The sequence below is a fragment of the Cicer arietinum genome, chromosome 2, assembly GCF_000331145.2.
Source record: "Cicer arietinum cultivar CDC Frontier isolate Library 1 chromosome 2, Cicar.CDCFrontier_v2.0, whole genome shotgun sequence".
NCBI classification, from domain to species: Eukaryota; Viridiplantae; Streptophyta; class Magnoliopsida; order Fabales; family Fabaceae; genus Cicer; species Cicer arietinum.
In genome coordinates this window covers 3,326,288-3,349,062 of record NC_021161.2, presented here as the reverse complement: position 1 = coordinate 3,349,062, position 22,775 = coordinate 3,326,288, and the positions used below count along the sequence as shown (strand labels likewise).

The 22,775-nt window shown below is 31.6% G+C and overlaps 2 protein-coding genes across 3 annotated transcripts; both read right to left on the bottom strand.

The window, feature by feature from the left end:
• Positions 1 to 1,432: 1,432 nt before the first annotated feature.
• Positions 1,433 to 6,708, bottom strand: LOC101495587 (uncharacterized). Its single transcript, XM_004507192.4, has 6 exons — positions 6,675 to 6,708; positions 5,509 to 5,642; positions 4,755 to 4,935; positions 3,063 to 3,773; positions 2,086 to 2,265; positions 1,433 to 1,739 (listed from the first exon to the last, which is right to left on the bottom strand). The coding sequence occupies exons 1-6, from the start codon at positions 6,696 to 6,698 to the stop codon at positions 1,569 to 1,571; spliced, it is 1,401 nt and encodes a 466-aa protein (XP_004507249.1). The 5' UTR covers positions 6,699 to 6,708; the 3' UTR covers positions 1,433 to 1,568.
• Positions 6,709 to 8,307: 1,599 nt separating this feature from the next.
• On the bottom strand, positions 8,308 to 20,855 carry LOC101495914 (cell division cycle protein 27 homolog B-like). 2 transcript variants are annotated; one of them, XM_004507193.4, is made up of 16 exons: positions 20,651 to 20,855; positions 19,042 to 19,114; positions 17,513 to 17,622; positions 16,705 to 16,751; positions 15,922 to 16,019; positions 14,819 to 15,117; positions 14,417 to 14,572; positions 13,288 to 13,498; positions 12,634 to 12,860; positions 12,310 to 12,375; positions 10,913 to 11,032; positions 10,453 to 10,529; positions 9,826 to 9,945; positions 9,531 to 9,750; positions 9,141 to 9,422; positions 8,308 to 8,664 (listed from the first exon to the last, which is right to left on the bottom strand). In XM_004507193.4, the coding sequence occupies exons 1-16, from the start codon at positions 20,753 to 20,755 to the stop codon at positions 8,614 to 8,616; spliced, it is 2,262 nt and encodes a 753-aa protein (XP_004507250.1). In that variant the 5' UTR covers positions 20,756 to 20,855; the 3' UTR covers positions 8,308 to 8,613. The 2 variants fall into 2 exon arrangements, with proteins under 2 accessions (XP_004507250.1, XP_073221420.1); XM_073365319.1 differs by lacking the exons at positions 16,705 to 16,751; positions 20,651 to 20,855.
• Positions 20,856 to 22,775: the final 1,920 nt, after the last annotated feature.

Here is a 22,775-nt window from a genome sequence, read left to right as displayed (position 1 = left end):
CACGCAATTTTTTTATTAGATTTTTATTTTATTTTATTCCGATTTGGTTTATTAGGTTACATTCATGGTTAGTAGTTTTTGTTTTTTCAACTTAATGCAATTTAAAGTATTTTATCATTTCATAAACTCTATTTAAAATTATAGTAATATATTTTTCATACTAGTTATTTAAAAAATATTAAAAAATAGTTTTAAAAACAAAATAATAAAAATTTATTTATGTAATCAATGTATTTAACTTATGATAAATAGTTTGGACAATCAATTTATTGTAATATTTTAATTAGATCTTAATATTTCAAGACCGTCAATGTAATTTAATATAATTTAAAGGTTAATCGTATAAAATAAATGTAATTTATATGACCAAATTGAAAAGAAAAAAAAAATTGTTTTTATCATTTCTTTAAATACATTTTGATTAACTAGCATTTAATCTTCTTTTCACAACAATAATTATCTTCAATTCTCTTCAATTAAAACAAAATAAACACATTAAAATAAAATAAAAACAAAAAATAAACACACGTGAAAAATAAAAATATGAAATATTTTTTGCATCCCTTCTCAAATTTGTAACTTATAACTAATGAAAAATAACAATTTCAACTTCTTTTTTTTCAAATTTTGGATCGCAATTTTAAAGATTCTATGTTAATTTCGATGCAACAAAATATTATTTAGTCAATATTTATACATTGGATTTTGATGGATATTTACAACGAAAAAAATTCCCTTAAAACAAAATTAAATTGATTCATATTTTTTATTTTGAAGAACTAAGTAGCAATTATTATAAAATATCATAATAATACTTATTAGTTAATAACTTAATATAATCTTTTGTATTGCTTCATATCTAATTAACATAATTTATTCTCGATTATATAAAAAAAAACATAATTTATTCTTGTTAAAGATATTACTTACCATAGAAGAGCATGGCAAGAGTAAAAATCAATTCCTTACCCAGCAAAATTAGGAATAAAAGAGCATCAGATTAACTTTGTACATAATTCTCATACCAAATTTTCTTACATGAGTCATCCCTGTATTAAGTGAAACTAGAACTGCAATCTCAAGAGATGGATAGAAACACAAGAATTAATGGACCATTTACCAACTTGGTTTCATCACCATGGTATTTTGTAATAATTTAAGTAAAAGAAGATATTTGAACGAGTAGTAGCTCAGTTGACAAACTAAGATTTCTTGTGTTTATATTTCTGCAATTTTTATGTTTCAGTTTTAATTTTTTGTTTTATAAACTAAATTAAATACATGGGGACGCATGTTCATCCCCCTTCACACACAAAACACGGGGATTTACCGGAAGGAAGTTTCGGAAGTGAAAAATTTAGTTACATACACTGCCGATAGCATGTTTTGATAGTGTTTTTTTTTTTTTTTTACATCTTTTCAACAAATAATAGACGCGGATGAACATTCACCTAAATTTATCCCCACAATCACAATTCATTTCATACATGCTATGTTCTTATAACAGCATTTAACTACAGACGCTTGGGTGTTCCATGAGTTGCAATAATCGATACAAACTTGCTTTACTAATATGAGTGGTTACGATAAAGCATTCGAAGTTCCTTGCAGGAACTGCATGTCCAAGGACGTAAAGGAGGGTCCATGCAATAGGAATGAATTCTTCGAGTTCGACAAACATCACAATTCTCAAGTAGATCCTCAGGTTCTCGCCCACGGCAAATTACACAAGCACCTGCCTGTATAAGCAAAAGACAAGTCACAAAGTGACTCACATCATATATATGCATAAACTTCCAGTCAAAATGAGAACAATAATGAATTATTCTAACATGTTACCGGGTACATGTATTAAATATGTTTTGGTGTCATAAAACGAGCAAATTTTGGGGCCAGTTAGAAAATGTTAAGACATCGCATTGGAAAGTAGCAGATACTCTAGATGCTTTCCTTCTATATGGAAAGAAGTGCAAGGCATTTGAGGGACTTATCGCAAAAAATGGTCATTCCCAAAGCAAAAGCCTGTGCACGTACTAGTATGGAAATTCTTGTTATGAGAATATAGTTTAATATGGATAAGTATACCTCTAAGTTATTGTGTGGAAATTCTTGTTCCATGGGGATAAAAATATCTGAGCTTGTGTAGTCACATGGAATTGACTGGGAGTATACTTTTTGATCAGTGGTGGCTGCATGCTCAACTTTCTTGATCATTGTAATACTTGCCTTGCACAAAGGACAGTTTGAAATTTTCCCCATTGCAATCTATATATATTGAAAAGCATTTATGAGAATGAAAGAAACAATGAAAATGACATATTCAACATATTTGATGCAAAATTCCATATGAAAATCACACAAGCTATTGCAAGGGAAAATTGAAATAAACAAAAATACTACAGCAAGAACAAAATCCTTTTAGCACTAGGTGGGGCAATAAACATAAAATAAAGCTAAAATGTTAAAACATCTTTTCACAGTTGAAGATGTATAGGAATAAGAAGCATATCTTTACCTTATAATCATTGGATCAATTAACTACTTTCAGTCATTAATACAAGTACAACAAAATTGTCAAAAAAAATCTTAGCATAACATATTGCTGCTCATATATTCACCCTGATTCTCTTTAAACAGAAGCAAGAGGATGTATAACAAATGATGCTATTACTGTATTATTATTGTTTCAGAAACCAAGAGGGCCAGAACTTAAGAGAAGAAACCCCCTATGATCCCAAAGCTATTGCTCCTCAGAGAAGAGATGATCCCCTATTTGCCCAACCTCTAAGGTTCCAACAAAAAATGATACAGAATTATATTCCTATCCATTTCCATTTCACTATAATCAGTTGCTACCCCAACTAACGGCCACACCAGTGATTCATCACTAACTTTCTTGCTATAATAAAACATATAGCACAAATTTCAAATCTATTCAAAAGAAAATGGCCAGCAAAAGAGAATATTAGTAATCAATAATCAAATAACAGGCTTTTATCTTGTAAAAAAATAATAATAAGCATTTTTATATAATAGATAGATAGATATTGGAAAAGACATACTCTGCGATCGACCCAATCCTGGATGCACTTAAAACAAAATCGATGTCCACACGCTAAAATCCCCCTTGTTGAGCTGAAATCTGTGAAACATATAACACATGACAACTCATTTGAAGTAGGTAAGTCATCAGAGTTATCTACTGGATCACCATCGTTGAACTTTTCAGCAGCACTGGAACATAAATCTACTGATGTTTGTGTCACAGGAAAGGGATCTTCTATAGACAAAGTTGAACTTCTGGTCTGCTCAATGCCATCTGAACTTCTATCGATAGTTCTACTTTGACGGCATAATCCAGCATCAAGTCCTTCACTGTTTTCTTGAATGTTGTCAACATTGACCCGGCCAGGAAGGGTAGAGGTAGCTGCAGCTTCAGTATGTAGCCTATCCATTCTGGAGAGCTCATCATCTGTGCTTAAATCCAAAATTATAGGGTCCAAAACCCCTTCATCATCATATTTCACAACCCTTCTTTCTTTACGGGAACGTCTAGCCGCAGTACTAATTTCATTGCCACTATTTCTTTTACCTTTCCTTGACAGTCTAGATGAATATGAACTTGACTCCTCATTAACTTCATTGCCAGTATTTCTTTTACCTTTCCTTGACAGTCTAGGTGAATATGAACTTGACTCCTCTTTAACTTCATTGCCACTATTTCGTTTACCTTTCCTTGACAGTCTAGATGAATATGAACTTGACTCCTCATGCTTAAAAAAAGGAAAGTAGAGATAAAGATTAACAGACAATCCAAGACAACATAAACATAATTCATTTATTTGGTCCAGGCCAGCATATATGATAGTACACCAACGGGATAGTATGCCCTTCCATGGATGGGTCTAAAATAATGTTCATAATATTTTTTCTATAGTGCCAAAAAGACACATGAAATACATGAAACCCCAGTCCTATTTTCAGAATACGGAAAACAAGTACGATAAAGCACCAAAATAGCAAAAAGGAATGAGACAGTCAAAATAGTTAGTTTATATAGTTAGTTAGGTATGTAGCATCTTCCTTCTTAAAAGAAATCTCTATGTCCATACTAATGACAAGCATATGACATATTTTTCTTTAGTGAAAGCACTTCAAAGGGGGGAAACCCTCACATGGAAAAGTATTTGGGAGGAAAGCAATCATGCATACAGTAAACAGACATATCTGTTGAAGTTTGTTGACAGAAGAGTGATGTTGGCTGAAAATTTTAAAATAAACATTTGATGCCAAAACATCAGAAGAATCACAAGTTATGCAATTTTGACTACGAATCAAATCAATAGAAGAAAACAATCTTATCCCTCTATCTATGAACCATTAGTGGTTATTATTATTAATGAAAATACTTGTATTTAGCATTACCAACAAATGGTTAGAAACCTGACCTGACACCATCAGAAATACATTAAATTTAAATGGAGCAACTATGGTGCATTGGTGCATAAACATAATTAACAAGTTGCAATAATGGTTAGGCATCAACTGTTAACACGAGTGTTAATTACACCACATATCACTTCATGAAAGTTGTGCCTCATTCATAAAAGGAAGCAACATACTTATGAATCAGAATTCAGAACATGCTTAAAAATACGAAAAATGTACAAGAGGAGGAGAGAGAGAGAGAGAGAGAGAAGAGCATCAGCAAGAGGAGGAGAGAGAGAGAGAGAAGAGCATGAGCCTATTGTTACCTTTTTCAATAAACAAGAATCTTCCAAAACAGAAATTTCACAAACCCCAGCACTGAAGTCAGTATTTTGCCTTTCAGGCCCAATATCACAGAACCTGCCACTGACCACTTTATTCTTGGACAAGCTACTTGCTTGGACAGTGAATGGAACTTCTATTAACAATGGCCCTACTTCATATCCACTGAAAATACGAATGACATTAATATATGAACTTCAGAACAGGTTCTCCAAATTTTACTACATGAAGATTATAGGAAAGGGAAGCACCCGTAACATTAATGAACTCCAAAAAAATTAATTGTCTTATTTATCAATGACGCCTAACCTCAAACTACAAAACAAACTACAGAAAACACAGACTCCAAGCAAAGAAGCCCATCACATAACAAAATATCCAGAACAAAGGACAACAAAAACCAATGAAGTCCAACTTCCGGAAAATATGCTGGCTTTTAGCACTAATACCACTCAACAAGCAGTTTTTCTCAAAGTTTAAGCTACTAGGCTCAGGCCAACAAATGGTTTTTTACCTGTAGCAGTAAATTTCAGTTTAAACTAGACACGATTCAAAGCAAAGCTTGATAAACCAAATTGATCAGTTTATGCATTTCAACAGTCATTTTGATTCACAAAACAAGATCCCCGGGGTGCTTTCTTTTTCTATCAAAACATGTTTTAAAAAATCCAATGCGTTTTGGTATAATTCTGCAAAAAATGGGCAAAAAAAATAAAAGCAAAGAGAAAACAAATCCACCTTTGCAAGATATAAGAATCTTCTGGGACACGCCTTCCTTCCTTTATACAGTCTTCAATCCAACGGTGGTTGACTATATGTATTCTAAGCTTTCGGGCAATATCATATTTCTTTCCTTCAAACTTCCAACACACCTGAAACATTCAAACACAAAATATTGAACCATAAACAGAATAAGGACACAGAATGTGACTAAACAAATGTCATCAAATGTAAATCCATGTCAAATCTATAATTTGTTAAATAGATAATGCTCATTGAAACAAAAAAAAATCATTTGTCACCTTTGTGTGGATGAGTAACTAAAATAATTAATAATCTGATAAGTATCAAAATATTTGGAGAACCCAATGTTAACAGCTAGCGCTATCACCGGAGAAACACCAAGTTACTTAAATACTCAATCATAGCTATCAAGGCAGCATCTCATACTACTCGATGTGGAACTTAGATACACCATAATATATTATCAATTGCGGTTCGCAAAAAATAGCAATTTGTTCAAAATCTAATAAGCTGCAATGTTATAGCGCCACTATTTGACAACACTTTGTACTAAATTGTGTATTGTAGATCAACAACGGTTTTTTCAAATTCCACTATGTTATAGCACTATTGCGCCACTATTTGACAACAAACATACCAGTTCTATCCCTAATGGCAGACGTCCCAATAGCTGCACTCTACAACACTTCACTCAACCTTAAATAGTTTTCTAACCAGTTCTACCATAATGATTCACTTTTTCCCTCTCTTCCAGATTTATTTTTTGGTTTCTTTTTTTTTCCTTCAATTTTTCTATATTTCTACTCATTCATGCAATTCATCACTAACAAAATAGCAACATTCTTAGTAAGTTAGAGTTTCTCTATAGCACCAACTTCTGATCAAGCATCTCGCTGTCCAAGATGTGTCAGTGTCTAGTGTTTAACACTGACACATTGATTACATTCAATTTATTCATTTTCATTCATTTTCTCAAATTATTAAAAGGTGTTGACGTTTGAGTGCAAATATCGTGTTCGATGTCTGTGTCAGTATATATGGTTCATAGTATACATTATAAAAGCATTCTCACTAACTAGATTCAAAGAGAGTTATCTTCCTTGGTTCACAAAGAAACCAATAATCAAATAGTAAAATTGTTATCAACCAAAGAAACTAACCAAATGCGTTATTGATTTCGACATCGTCCCAACGTAATTAACCGCTCCGGTTCATGGTAACCACTCACCGTTGCAACCACTCGATCCATACCTTGAACTTTACAAGCTGCACGTGGAGCAAGAAAAAATAAAATTAACAAAAGAAAATTATCGGATTCGATTATTTTGCACAGAAACTGAACCAAAATTGAAGTGAAACCCTAGCACGATGAAAGGATTCAATTCGATTCGGTTCGTAAAGTGATAGGTGGAAAATGAGTTGTAATGATTTTGTTTGTGAGCTAAAAATCGGAACCCTAACAGAGAGAGAGAGAGAGAGAGAGAGAGAGAGAGAGAGAGAGAGAGAGAGAGACCGTGAGATTGAAGAAGTTCAGTTTCCATAGCACTTGAGTTCAGTTTGCTGAGCAAGCTATTGCGGGAAGTTTAAAATTTTGAATTTTTGAGTGAAAAGAAAGACAAAAAGGTTTAATAACTCTTGTATTTATATATGAACACTTCTTTTGTTCGGGTTAAATTTTTTGAGCCACTATACCAACATTTCTGCTGGCTACGCCCTCCAACTTCCTAATTATTACACGATACTATTTAATTAATCAACGGAAATTCACAAAATACTTTTTGGCAAGGTGACACTAAATTACGTCGGATCAAGTTTTTTTATACAGTTCAGACCAAGTTTTTTAAATACTTATTTTGTTAAAAAAATTATATTAAAATTATTGAAAAAGTTTTTTTAAATTTATTAAGCGAGTTTATTTAATCAAATATAAACAAATTATTATTATTATTATTATTATTATTATTATTATTATTATTATTATTATTATTATTATTATTATTATTATTATAAGTTGTGTTAAATTATAAATTTTTTAATATTTTCTAGAATTTATATATAGTAACGTACATATTTGACATATTTGACATATTTAAATATACTATTATATAATAAATTAAAATAAAATATCACATAATGTTAAATTTTTAAAAAATTCATATTAAATATCAAAATAAAAATATAGCCTAAGTTTTTTGACATATTAATTTATTCATCTACACCACTTGCCACTAAACTGGTGTAGAACTTTTGGTAAATAAAATACACTAAATTTGAAAAATGATTAGATCAGACTTTAACAAATGGGTCTATGACAAATAATTGATTAAAATCCAAACAAAACATTTTTAAACAAATTAGACTTAAAACATTATGAATCCTTATTTTAACCTAACATATTTTCACATGTAATTTGATTAGTTTGAATTTCAGTTGGAAAAAATTATCGTCAACCACTTGTGATATCTTATAACCTCCAACACAACGGTGTTGTCGAGCGGAAAATAGAAATATCATTCAAGTCTTTCTAACAAGAAAATAACAAATTTGAATATTTCAAAGAATTAAATACACCACCACTTCTAATGCATTTTTATATTGATTTCTTAACAATTGTCCTAAAAACGTATTTGCTAGCATTTGCCTTAAATTAAACCATGGTGAAGAGTATGTTGTAAAGAAACTGCTGCTTATATTAAATAGAAGTCCTAGTAATATGATGAGTTTCACACCAAATGCAATTATGCTTTAGACATGTGCACAACCAGCTTAGAAAGAAGATGACTGAACAAATGGTACAGTTAAGAGTATCATTCAATAAATAGATAACAGGGAACGATGCATTTGACACAATAATTTTAACCAATGATACACGGATTTCTCTTAAATACAACAACTTTGTACAAATATTGGAGCTTTTCGGTAACCCTGTTACGTAATATGCTCAAATCCTATGTGAATGTCCTACAAAACTGAAGTCAGATCTAGTTATTCTGAAATTAGATGGGAGTGATGGCTGCATGAATGGATATTCCTCCAGCATTTGTGATGCTTTTTATACACAATTAGCCGAAAGTAAATACTCTATATGCAAATGTAGAGCTACAAGTTGTCATCCAATTCATCAGGGACATGCAATTTCTCAATGGCAGCCTGTTAGAACAGAATAAGAAGCTTTCAGATCACATTGGAAAATAAATAAAATGGCAATAATCAGAAGTTCCAAGGGTTCTAGAGTAGTCAATCAACAGTATAATATTACCAAGTAATTGAACATTCATCAAAGCAATTCCAAAGCAGAAAAATTATTAGAGAACTGGGAAATGATATTTTGACACAAACGACATGAAAAATAAAAAATAGTTCGATAATGCAGTTCAAATACATGGTTAACTACGATCAATAGATTATTAATGGACTAACAGGGGGCGATACTCATTAACCAATCCACTGAGTATGATTAACCACAATTTCTAGGTACTTAAATCTACACATAATTGAACACCTAGAAATCGTGGTTAATAGCATTTAATAAATAGTTAAATGATATTTTTGTGTCAAATTATCAAAACTCAACTATTAATGTGCTCAGAATCAGCTCAAAAGGATTGCTATTGTAAGTCAATCACCTTAATGGTGGCAGCATCCGTTGCAGATGGTTTTAAATCCAAAGCAATACCATAATGAAACATAGCTCTCTCATGCATGTTACGCCTTCTATAAATATTTCCCATCAAAGCAAAGACACTACTTTCGCAGGGAGCATACTCTTTAAGCTCATCTAGGACTTCCAAAGCCTCGTCAAATCTTTCCAGGCTCATTAGTATATTGGCCTTATGATACATGGGGAGTAGATTTTTCTTATCTGCTAACATAGCTTTCTCCATCACGGCTAACGCTTCCTCACTTCTCTGAGAAATCATAAAAAAGCATAATTTCATCATAATCTTGTAAACAAAAGCATAAGACAAATGTGGTTCTAGTTTGTACTACTACATCATGTGCAGCAAGAGATTAACCTTCAAAAAATGCAAAGCAGTTCCAAGGTACGACAATATCACAGAAGATTGTGGGTTGATTCGGAAAGCCATACGGAAATGATGTTCAGCGAACTCAAATTTCTCTTGGCGAAAATATAACATTCCAAGTCCATACCATGCGTTATAATGCCTTGCGTCAACCATGAGTGCACTCTGATAACTCTTAATCCCATTTTCAAAATCTTCTTGTGCAACATACCTACAAGTGGCAATGAATTACATTTACAAGACCGTATAGGCATGTGTGTCATAAAGAACAGGACAGTGTTCTTACTCATGTCCACAAAGGGTGTGTGCATATGCAAATCTTGGATTCAGTTGAACAGCTCGTTGAAAATTTTTCAGTGCAGTTTCATGATCTTTCTGCAGGCTGTAGCAGTTTCCCATGGCAATCCTGCGGACAGCATTTAACAGAAATAATCAACCAGGATGAATGAAGAGTTTGAAAAGAACAGCAAAGTACACAGACTGGAATAGAAGAAAAAGGTAAAAGCTTTCAACTCTAAATTTCTAATTTGACAAAAGCACATTCTGTTGTGCTAGAATTTAGCAAAATAATATTATGATCAGCATATTTAATGGAAAGGCTTCACATGCAGATATATCAAGTGAGCCAAAATATATTATATATCTCTTAGGCTCCACACGGATGTTTTATGGAAGATCCTCTACTTCATAAATAGTAGACACCAATATATCATATATTTCTGCAAAGTGGTATCACAATTGAAAGCAAATGTGTGTGTTTTTTTGGCGAAAACAAGACATCTTGGCTTCGTGCATATGCATGCTGGCACCCACACACACACAAGAAGATACAGTCAAGGGAAGCAATTTCAGTCAGAAAAAAAATACAAGGTAGTTAACCAAATAGTAAAAAGAAAGTTCCATGTGTACCTACCAAGATTGAGGAGCTAACCGATCGGTTGAAATCAGTTCCTGTGCTAGGTAGCTTAGCTTCATATCTTCCCTTAAATGCTGAACCATAGATAAGTAGTTCGATTAACCAGTAAACATGCAGGTATACATGTAGAATTCTAAATTTAAAGTCGGAGCAGGAAGCTAAAGAAATACAAGGATGTAGTGGTAAAAAAGTTATAGCCATATATCATTATCAAACAAGGAGCCTTTTACATGACAATCATCAAACAAGGAACCTTTTAGATAAATAGCTAGCAGCATCAAAAGGAGCAATGTTAGGAAAACTGGCTTAAGCAAGGACATCCAAATGTTGTTGATTAAGGCAATATTCTTCAAATCAAACAAGAGACTTTTCTAGTTGATGCAACAAAAATGCGAGTTCAAGAAGCAATAAAGAGATATAGGTTTGGTTATTACGAATAAAATGTATGTCAACTCACATAAAGGACTGTTGAGTATATATCCATTCCTTCCAAACTATAAGGTGTAATTTGACGAGCAAGACTAAAGACCCGATCAGCTTCTAAATTATCAACTAACTCATAGTGTGCCTTCCCAACCTGCATCAAAACATATCCAAAGTAAGATGACAAGTAATTAGAGCATAATGCAGATCAAAGAATCTCCAATACAAGAAACATCAAAAGAATCCAGTGGGATATAAAATAAACCAGGTTTTACAACAACCAAATCTTTTCTCACCGAGTAGGCAATATGAATCAAATTAACTATACAGACATACACACACGCACACAAAAATATACACATACACAAAGAACCAGCTGCAGTTAAAAAATCATCATACCAAAGTTGCCAAGGTTAGCCATGAAAGTCATTTTATAAACTATAAATTCAAGAATATGGAAATTAAGAGAATGACCCCGACACTCATTGAAAACTACAAAAGATTTACAAATATAAATATTTGAGATAATTTCATTAATTAAATGAAGATAACAAATTAAGGCTGAAATTTATTTCCTTCCAGAGGCTTTTATTATAAAAAAATTACAAACATCATATAATACTTATAATTGTAAAAATATTAAAAATCTCAAATCCCACACAGAATATTGAGAATAAAGAAACTGATTGAACAAAGATGCAAATTACTTCAAAAATAATTGTGATGACCACAGAAGCACAACTAGAAGGACACAAAAAAGAAGAGGAAAGCCAGATGTCTTGATCATATCAACATACGGCTTAAACACAGGAAAATTTACAGAAACCAAATAGCACTAAGCATAACATTTAGTCGATACAATCAAGAGAACCAATGGCAGAGGTTGCACTATTACAACTTCCTCGACTGGGCAAGCTAAAAGAGGATGAGGAGAAAACCTTCTTAGATAAACACTATTTATACATTTGCTGCTTTCTAGGTGCAACCAACAAAATATGAGAATATAACATTAAGCCTGAAGCACTATAATATTATGAGAATATAACATATTTAGCCTCAAGTGGTGTCTCTGAATCAATGCATATGACCAAGAATTCCAATGTGTTAAGAGCTACAGGTTTTAGTCCTTTAGGTATAGAGGGAGGAAAAAATTACTCAAAATAGTAAAAACTATATTGATACCAATGTGAATGATATGTCATATTACTTCTAAAGACGTGGCACAAATCCTTATTTATATCAATATATTAGACTCCTTATCCAAATAAATAAGGAATAAATCATGATATATTATCAAAGAAAATGTACAGCAAACCAATTATAATAGATAATCTAATTTACCATAGAAATACTAAGATACAATTAAGATGTTTTCTATATATTCCAACACACTGAAAGACCTGCTAATGAGAACTGAACCACTAAAATTACCTGAGAAAGAACCCATCCAGTATTGTAGTGCTTCTGTGGAAGTTTCAGATAGGTATCCAGTGCATCCTACACCACCATAAACAGATATTAAGAAACATGCAATTGAGGACAACACATTATCCTGATTTTATACTTCCTTTTTCATATTCCTAATTTAATAAAAAATTATTGGAATTTGGGTTGGGTCTAACTCATCTCAACCCTAAGGGATGCCTTTCACTATAAACATTTTTCGGACCATATCTCATGAACCCAATGTGGGACTCTCAACAATAGGCAATATAAATGATATTTGGGTTCTATTAACAAATATCTAATTCATACCTGGCACCTATATAAGCATGCAAGCCTATAGCCTTCCCCGAGAACTCTTAGAAGGGAAAGTATTTCTGATGCACCAGTGATGACTTTAGACTCACTTGTTACTTGCCCACCAAGTTGAAGAGTTGCTGCATCTTGTTCATAAGATTTAGCTTCAATGGCAGCAGATGAACAAGAAGTCGTTGATGTAATATTCAAACGACTAACATCCAGAACATCATTATGAATCCCTAAAATAAAGAAATGAGAATCATTATTTGAAATAAAGGAAATTTGAGACAATAATTACCTTAAGATATAATACCCGTAAACCATTAACGCTAAAGTATACAAAAACACTTCAGCTCATTAGAGTTCAACATATTAGGTTGGCACCTGGCCGTAGATTCATAGTTCTATCTGGCATCACCAAATCATATCAACAGATATCAAAAGCATCAGCACAACCATCAATGATTTGAATTTTCTTTCTGATAATAATTTTAGAAAGACAATAGCATAGAAGACAACTGATAAACGAAGTCTAAAATCATCAGATGGGAAGCAACTCACTCAAGTGAATGAATGGTTTATTTAACATTACATCAACACTATTTAAGAAGGCATTTACAAGAATAAAATTGATATGTAAGTTGTGAGATATATAAGTAATATCACCTCCATCAATGTTTTCATTGGCCCATGACTGTCCCTTTCGAATTGTCATGCTACGAAATGTCATAGGGGTAAGCTTTGACCCTCCCTTAAAAGAGCTATTAGTTCCGTTTCCAGATACAACTGTTGCATTGGCATTTGCACTTACACTTGCTTCACTAGAGAGTCTTGAACTACGTCGAGGACCCGAATCAGAAAATAATCTGCCTGAAATCTGGAATGAATAATATATTTTTGGTAAACTTATTTTGGTGAAAATAAAAATAAAAATGAGAGAATATATCATCATGCAGTCTGTACTCTGTAATCATCAAGCCTTCAACCAAAAGTACATAGCATCTCAATCAAGCCAAAAACCTTTTAAAATACTCAATAGAATAAGTGGTCAATTGATTAACAATACAACATGGAAAATACAGATGTGACTAGATGGAAACAAAATTGATGTTCAATAATGTAGTCCAAAAGTGTGACATTCCTATAATAAAAGGCTCTCCCTTTTCAGTGCTTGATTTAAGATTGCCAGTTTTAACGTTTACAACATCTTGAAAAATATACAATGCATCGTTATCTTAGTAATAGGCCACCAACCACGAGGACTTATTTTGGATAGAAGCCTAAAAATACAGTTAGGTTTGGGGCAGAAGATAAGTAATATCAGCAAGCAGTTTTATTAATTATTAGCAACTGTTGTGTTTTTAGTAACTACTATGTAACTACTGTAGGAAGTTTGAATAGGAGTAACTGATAAATAAAGATTGGAAGGAAATAGGTGGAGCATTCAATTATCTTTGGAATTGGTTGGTTGGGAGAGACTAGGCTCTCGAATTCCTAGGGAACTCTTATTTTTCTTCATCCTTCTCTCTATAATCTATATATATTATGTACTATATTATCTGTTATAAGTATTTTCCACGAGCTATATCTCTAATAAAAAAAGTATATTCAGTGTATAAATTGTTTTTCCAACCAGTTCTATCACACTGCTGCCAAAAGAAAATTGTATCCAATAATAGCACGGTGTACTTTAGATTAAGGCACTTAATCAAACCAATGTCCATATACAGAAAAAATGTCACATATAATGTGTTCATTTTAGTAATGTAAATAGAGGCAGAACATTTGAACAAACCTTTCGCAACTTTCCTTCACCCACAAACTTTCTTCGCGGGGCTTGAATAATAGAGTTAACTGTTGACTTAGGAGAATTCTCAGCATTAAGTGTGCTCAGATTTGGGCCATTTGGCATTACATTCCTATACAAAGGGGGCGGAGCAACACATGACAACTGCAAAAGTTGACAGCAAAATATGTCATCTGTTTGGAAAGAAAAATGAACATCAAATACACATCTAGTTGACCAAGGAGCCAGCATTTTCATATAAGGAAAAATAAGACACCTTTACATTTATTTCTGAGTCCTACTGATCATATTCAAATTTGTGGAAACTATAAGTTAGCATAGTTTAGCTTTCCAAAAAAAATTTATATACATCAATAGGACCAAATACCAAACAAAACTACAGAAAGTTACCTGGGTGGCCATTGGAGATGGAGTGTTATAAAATGACATGTTAGATGAACCACTACTGCTAAGTTGACCAGAAGTTCCTCCTATTATAGAAGATCCATGAGAGTTTGCAGCAATGTCCTTAAGGCCTTGCATGTGTCTTAGTTGCCTTGGACTCACGTCGTCAGAGACATTGTGTCTGGCCGCAGCTACATTACAATCTTCAGCTGACAAATTTGGAGGAGTTGAGCAATTAATATATTGCTTTTGTATGCAAAAAGAAGCTGCTTCCCCAAAAACTGCAGTAGCTTCTTCGGCAGCACCTAAATAGGAAACGGTACAGCTATAATAATGATAATAATAATAATAATAATAATAATAATAATCATAATAATCATAATAATAATAATAATAATCATATATAATAATATTAATAATGATGATAATAATAATAATAATAATAATAATAATAATAATAATAATAATAATAATAATAATAATAAACACCTAATTAATGACAACAGAACACATGAAAGTGAAGAATATTATTTAGATAACTAGATTTATTTTTTATTTAAAATGGAACTTTTTTTTTTTTTTGAAAGACAAATGTTTTAAATGGTTAGATTTGTTGGACATTATGTTGCTGGTGGGGATATAATTTTCAACCTCCTTAACACTCCACTCCTCGACTCCCCCACCCCAACTAACAAGCAAACCTTATGTCCCTAGTTTCAAACTGGTTTCTAGCAAACTTCTGCTTAGTATTTAAGAATTTTAATATTTAGTGGAAACATAAGCACTTTGGTGATTCTATTTATTTTTTTCTTCTACTGCCACTTATGGGCAAACCAAAATAAACCCATGCTGATACTTAGTCACCGAAACACAGTTTAAACCATTTGTGCATTATGCTAATACACCGAAACACAGTTTAAACCATTTGTGCATTAAAGCCTTTAAATAGCTTTCTCATCTGATCAAAGCTAAAAATAACTGTGTCCTTGTCCAAAAGGGAAATATGGACCTCTAAGCAACCCTCTAAATCTAAACTACAAAGTTCCCCTAATAGGTTCATCAGGTATGCACAATGAGCTTTGGGAATCAAGTGAGTTCATCTCACATACCTAATATGCACAGCTCCTCATAAGCAGCCCACATTAGAGGGTCCATTGATAGTGCCTGCTTAAAATGATGTATGGCACTTTTCCTTCTGTCAGTGTACCTGGAAAGGCAGAATAGAAGCGTGAACATCGATATGAAAATAGCATGAAGTACAAGTTAAAGAAAAGATTAATATTTAAAGACATTTGAAAAAACAGTCTCAAGAACACAAAGGAGCAAATCTTCGCATTATAGAAAATACAATACTGAAACCAAAAAAATTAAAAATAAAGCACAATACGGAATACTTAATGGGAATCAACTACCAAATGACAATTAAACTTATCAGGAAGGTATGTAGGTGAATATGCAAGGGATTTTAAAAGAGATTACCAACAATATATTATGCTAGAGAATCCGATGCAAAAATATTAAGCAATTATATCAATTGAAGTAGTTTTTATGCTTAGGCTGTGAAGCATAAATATATTATATACATCTGATTACCAAATTCAAGGGTTGAAATCACACCTTATCATCTACTGAAAGTGTCAAAATTTTGCCTTATGCAATTTTTCTACATATACTTGTTTAGTATTTCATCCTTAGCAAAGAATAAAATCAACAAAAAAATTGCAAACAGAAACACTTTCCACTATGTATAATTTAATGTAATTGTTAAGTATTTGTATGCATGTACGATGCGATTTAACCAAATTATATCACTAAATTAGCAAAGTAAATTCAAAGGGATTTTAGGTGGGAGGACTGATTCATTATTGATAGGATCATAGGAAGACTGAAACCTGTAAATCTGCCCTAAAAGATAATGACCAGGTGCCCCATTTGGAACCTACATAGTAAGAAAATCAACAAAATCAAGTCATTCACCTTCTCCGACAAAATGCACCAACAAATTATTACAAAAAACAATGTAAACGCATGGGCATGTGATGGGACCCAAAAGTCCAATAAATCCACCTACTTGGAAGGTATAGATGTACTCCAGAAGGGGGCATAGGACGTAGAGCTCTGCCATGTGGCAATTATTATGTAGGACAGTTATGTATTTAGTAATGCAGAACAGTTATGTAGCTCATGTGTTATGCAAGGCAATTATCTACTAATTATGTATCTAATAATGTATGACAATTAATAGAAGTTAGTAAATAAAAGTTATGTATTCCTAATATATGATGTAAGTATGGGGTTAGGAGACAATTATCGTGTGCATTTGGTAGTTTTGGACATACTTCATTTGCTGTACGAGCTTTGCAACTCTACTACAAAACCCTTGCTGTAGTTTGTATACAATCATGCGTTTAAACATCATAAACATTAATCAAACACCAATTTCGTATGGTGTTCTATCAGCATATCAGAAGTTATGTGATAAGTGAATAACTAATAGAAAAATGAACTAGTAAATTAAACATAATATTGTCACCTACATATTTCATTAAAAAATAAAAAGAAAGTTAAAAAAATTCAGAATTGTTTGGGAAACAAAATATTATCACCTACATATTTCATTGTAAATTTAAATTAATAATAGGGTGATAATCATTTAATTTGAAGTACACTCGAAGTTGAGCTATTACTATTAGTTTATACCTCTGCACCTGGCTCATTAGCAGGACATAAAGCTGCTGCAGCTTCACTAAGAAGATCCATCTGAAAGCATGATATTGCAAACAAATACCGGGATTGAGGCATTTTTGTACCTTCAAAGAAATAAAGAAGAAAAATTACGAGAAATAATAAGCACACCTACAAGACAACAGCAAACACTACAGAAATCATTTTATTATTAAAAGATAATTAAAGAAGCAGAAAAGGGATGGATATTGAAAAATAATAGAAATCACTTAGTTCCCTGTTTTCAGAGTCTCTAAATTCCTCTCTCCTGTTTTTGTTTTGTATATCTATCCATACTCGACTCTCTATCTCTTCTTTAACTTCCTCTCTTTGGTAAATCATGTGACTTTCTTCAGTCTAGGTTTTGTGAATAGAATATTAACATCGTCCTATTCTTGCCCTCTCACTTCAGTGGTCCCCTTTACTTTATCTTTCTTTTTTCAAATTTAATTGTAATATAGTATGTAAGTTTTTTAGTAGACTTATGTGCATTGTGTTGTTTGTGTGAATGTGTACGGAATTTTTATTAGCTGTCACTTGTCATGCTTCTGCTAAAGCCATGTTGCCACCTGCAACATTCTTATGCTAAATTTTTACTTTCCGCTTATTTAGCCTGAATACTTTGAAATTCATGAAGTATCAATGTCATAACGGTGTCCAATAACAACATGTACACAATACACCAAAACACATATTCATAGAGTATCCTCTATTTTTTATTTTTTAAAAGTAAATTATTGAGTGATATATTAGAGATACGACCTCTATGTGTGTATGCAATTCCAAAAACATGCCTTAACACTTTTGTATCCATTCTTTGAGAAAAAAACCAAAATGGATTCCAAAAGGACAGATTATTTGATTTCGTGTGTTCCAACTTCCAACCTTTGACTTATGTCTTTCAAACACAACGGATTATACGGATTTACTAAAGGACAAATAAGGTTGTGGGAGATGTACATTATCCACTTGAAGATGTGAGTGAATTTCTTGAATTGGCAGCAGAGCTGTAGCTCGAAGAAGCATAATTAAAAGCTATGTTTCTTTGGATGAAGAGAATGGGAGAGATAAAAAAAAATATTTAAATTAACATTAGAAAGCAAATAGTTGGAAATAATTATGCTTTCTGACATGTTTATGGGGTGAAGAATATATTTTGATATTGACCAGGGATGGATATGTATCTATACATTAATGCTATCCTTTTTAAAATTGTGATCATCATGTATGGATATGATTATTTATATATAAGAGATATATTTGTCTATCTAAAAATATTACGCATTTATATAAAATAGTTTTTATAGGACGTAGGCAATAGCAATATAGCATATCTTGAGTTTTTAAGAGTTCCCCGTTTTGAGTTGTATCATACAGATGTCGTATTAAGTATCTGGACTTCATAGCTTACCCCATGCATCACCATCCATCATTAATAACATTAATAGGAGCGTAAGTCCAAAAATGATCAAGAAAAAAATAACTAAATATTCGGAGAAACGTACCCTTTAATATATGGTATGCAGAATAAGCTTGATTACTCTGCAAGTAACAGACAGCTAATAATTGCAAATTTGTCTGCACAAAATAAAAATAATTTCCAAACACCAACTTAGAGTAGGCAAAAGAAATGTCCTTAAGCAAATGACACAGACTTTTTTAAACAAATTCCACAAACTATAATTAATTATTAACAACACTACAAGGACGCAAAATTCTTCATTGAGCACTTTGAAATACATGTACCTCAGGAACAACAAAAAAGGAGACATTAATTTACAAAGACTACATCAACATGTATAATAATAATTATTATTATTATAATTATAATCTATTTCGAGAGTGAAGCTCACACTTGCTACGCACCCAGATTCTCTACACTACAGTCATATAGTCAAGCACTCACTTCAGTCAACAAATCAGAATGACTCAAATTCGAACTGCAGTAAACCGGATTCAAAACAAAAACTTGAAGTGTGAGCTTTCTAATCTTAATTCAATGCAACCATTCCAATTTGCTGATGGAAGTGAATGTGTAACATATGACAACAAGGAATCTGGATTCTACTCGATTGGGTTGGGATATTTTACAATTCCAATTTATATGTCTTATTTACAGTTTTGTTAACAAATTCAACATATTAATGTCCAGTTACATTATGACCTCAAGCAACAATATTATTTTTCACACGAGTAGCACACAAAATTCTCCAATCCTTAACATAAAAAATCTACAACAAAACAGCTACGTGTATTGCCAAACAACTATTTGAAGTCACGCCAAAATTTCTTGAACCAACTATAACAAGTTACAACAAGCAGCAAATATCAAAAGAGAGGGAAAATCATCATCCACTATTTCCATCCCCATAATGTTACATACAAACATAAGATAAACCTAAATACATAGATATATACGTACATACATACATAGACCTAAAGCCTAACTCAAATCCCAATTGAACCACAATATGAAAATAATGCTAAAATAAATCCAAATCCAAATCTCGTCAAACCTACCAATACTCCATCTAGAAACTTTGAAAACTAATTAAAACAAACAGCTTCTTATATTGAAGGCGTGACCCGTCAGTGTCTGACATGTGTCAGCGTACGACAGTAACACCCATGGTTACATCCAATTACTTCCATTATTTCAAATTATCGTCCGTTTCATGTGTCGTGTCAGGTATCCGTGTTTGTGCTTCAAACAATACAAACATACGTAAACCTAAAAACACACATACATAAACCTAAAGGAAAACTCAAACCTCAATTTAACAACAATATGAAAATAACACTAAAATAAATCCAAATCTCGTCAAAGCTACCAACACTTCATCTAGAAACTTCCACAAATTAACTAAATAAAAAAACTTATCATAAACTAACATGAAACAACCGATCTCGACGCACAGTAACGTAACAAACGAGCATGCTAATAAACAAAAGCAAGATAAATTCGAAAGAAAAGAAAAAAGAAAAAACGAAGTTCGTTGAGCTCGTAGTGTTAAGCAATTGAATTTCATTTTCAATTAGGTTATGTGAATGAGGAAAGAAAATATATAAGAGATGGAAAAAAACTAGGATAGTGAAGTGAGAGTGAAGAAAAACCTCGGAGGGGAAGTGAGCACAGAGACGTTGAGAGATGAAGATGGCGTTGGAGTGCATGAAATGATTAAGACTTTTCTGAACGCAATCTATGAGAATCGATTCCATGGTTTTTGGTGTTGGAAGAAAAAGAGAGAGAAGAAGAAGAAGGAACTCAACTGAAAACACAACTAGTTGGGGTTTTTTTGGGTTTTGGTTTCAGTGCTTTTCGATTGTTTTTTTTTTATATATTTTATTTTTACTTTTTTTGTGTTTTTGGCTTTTGGATTTGGTTCAGGTTCAAATCAGGGTGGCACGTGGCCTAACGTTGGTTTTTCAAATTTGGTCACGTGATTTTAGGGGTTTTTTTTTGGGTCCATAGAATTTCGGGGTTAAACCGGGATCATCACCAAATCCAGATTCCAGTCCGGTCCGTTTGAGTATGTGTTCAGTTATGCTTAATAAAAATTGATTTGGTTAACAACAAATTTCATACATATATTTTAAAATTCATAATTTATCTTTGGATGATTTTGGCGGAAAACAATGATAGAAGAAATAGTATGATTATAGTATGATATTATTTATATCTATCTATACTATAAATATTTCAAACTTATTACATTAAAATTAAGTCTTAAATAAATATTTCATAATTAGTCCTTGCATCGCAACCTCTTCACACTTACAATATCTCATTTAATACTCATGCAAAAATTAAAATAATAAATATATAAATTATTAATTAATTAATTTTCAGATATCTTGCAATATCTCAAATAATATTTTACTACCTTTAATTCATACACTGTAATAGAGTTGTTAATTTGTTTAAAACTATTTAAGAAATAAAATATATAACTTGGATATCATTTAATCTATATAAGAGTAGTATTTTATATTTTATATAATGAATAAATTGTGTATATAAATCAATGTATTCCACACATAAAACCGTGATGAAATATATTAGTCAGATAATTCAATATTTATAAGAGATCAATCACGATTATGATATTTATAATATTTTGATTCATGTCGATATTGTTAAATTATGTTTTGTTATGAGTTTAAACCTGAGACTTTATGGTAGAATTTATCATCTCTTTCAAGACAAAAAAAAATATCATATTCATTTCATATAAAATAATATTTAAATGACACTTTTAAAATAATTATTGCACTATAAACCTTCTCACATTCTTGTGGGAACAAACATATATTATTAAAAGGAACCATTAATTTTCGCACAAAAGAATATTAATAGCTAGTTATAATTGATTAAATACAATTTTAGAAATTAACCACAGTCTTATAATTTTAATTGATTACACAATTACAAATTTTACTCAATCATAATTTATTTTCAGTTGTATATATATAAAGTTCAAATATAATTTTGCATTTGTGAAAGTATAATCAATTGCTATACAACCTAATATTGTTTGTGATTGTCTTCTGTTTTTTATCAATTGTTTATGCTTAAGGTTTGTATTTCTCGATTGTTTCGAGTTTATCAATAAACTTCTTTAAATATCTCCCTCGCCATTTAAATATCTCAGATGTTAAATGCACACCCTACTACATACCCTAGCATATTCTTTTCATTTTATGTGTTTGTTATATTCATTTTATTATGTGTATGACATTGATTTAGTATTCTTAGTTTGATGTGATGCAATATAAGCAGAAATTAAAGGAGCAATGATAAAAAGGTCTAGAGGTCAATGATGAAAATGATTATATGAGGATCATGAAGAGACTTGATTAAATGTGACTTTAAAAAAATATATATGTGTTAATAAATAAATATAAATCATACTTATTAAATAAATTGTGATTGAACAATTAATTTTATTTTTTAATAGTTTACAATTATACAATCTAAAGTTGGAGAGGTCGTCAAAAAAGTTTAATTGTTGAAGAGACTTGACAAATTTAGACTGAAACATTTTTTTTTCACTTTCAAATTCCATAGTTTCATATTCATTAGTAATATGTATCTTCTCATTTGCGATATTTTTTTTCTACTAATATTTTTGTTGATTATTTAAAATGACATTGAATGTCTCTAAAATGTTAATCGTGAATGGTAATATATTTTCTAAAAATAAATTACATATTGCTGTTGTATCAATTCTATTTGTTT

Excerpts from the sequence above, each read along its gene's own strand:
- LOC101495914 (XM_004507193.4), bottom strand. The coding sequence starts at position 20,755 with ATGGAATCGATTCTCATAGATTGCGTTCAGAAAAGTCTTAATCATTTC. Across the intron at positions 17,623-19,041 it reads TGCATACCATATATTAAAGG|GTACAAAAATGCCTCAATCC; the intron begins GTACGTTTCTCC and ends ATTTCTTTGAAG. Across the intron at positions 15,118-15,921 it reads TGAGGAGCTGTGCATATTAG|GTGCTGCCGAAGAAGCTACT; the intron begins GTATGTGAGATG and ends TTTCCTATTTAG.
- LOC101495587 (XM_004507192.4), bottom strand. The coding sequence starts at position 6,698 with ATGTCGAAATCAATAACGCATTTG. Across the intron at positions 3,774-4,754 it reads ATTCTTGTTTATTGAAAAAG|CATGAGGAGTCAAGTTCATA; the intron begins GTAACAATAGGC and ends CCTTTTTTTAAG. Across the intron at positions 1,740-2,085 it reads TTCCACACAATAACTTAGAG|GCAGGTGCTTGTGTAATTTG; the intron begins GTATACTTATCC and ends TTGCTTATACAG.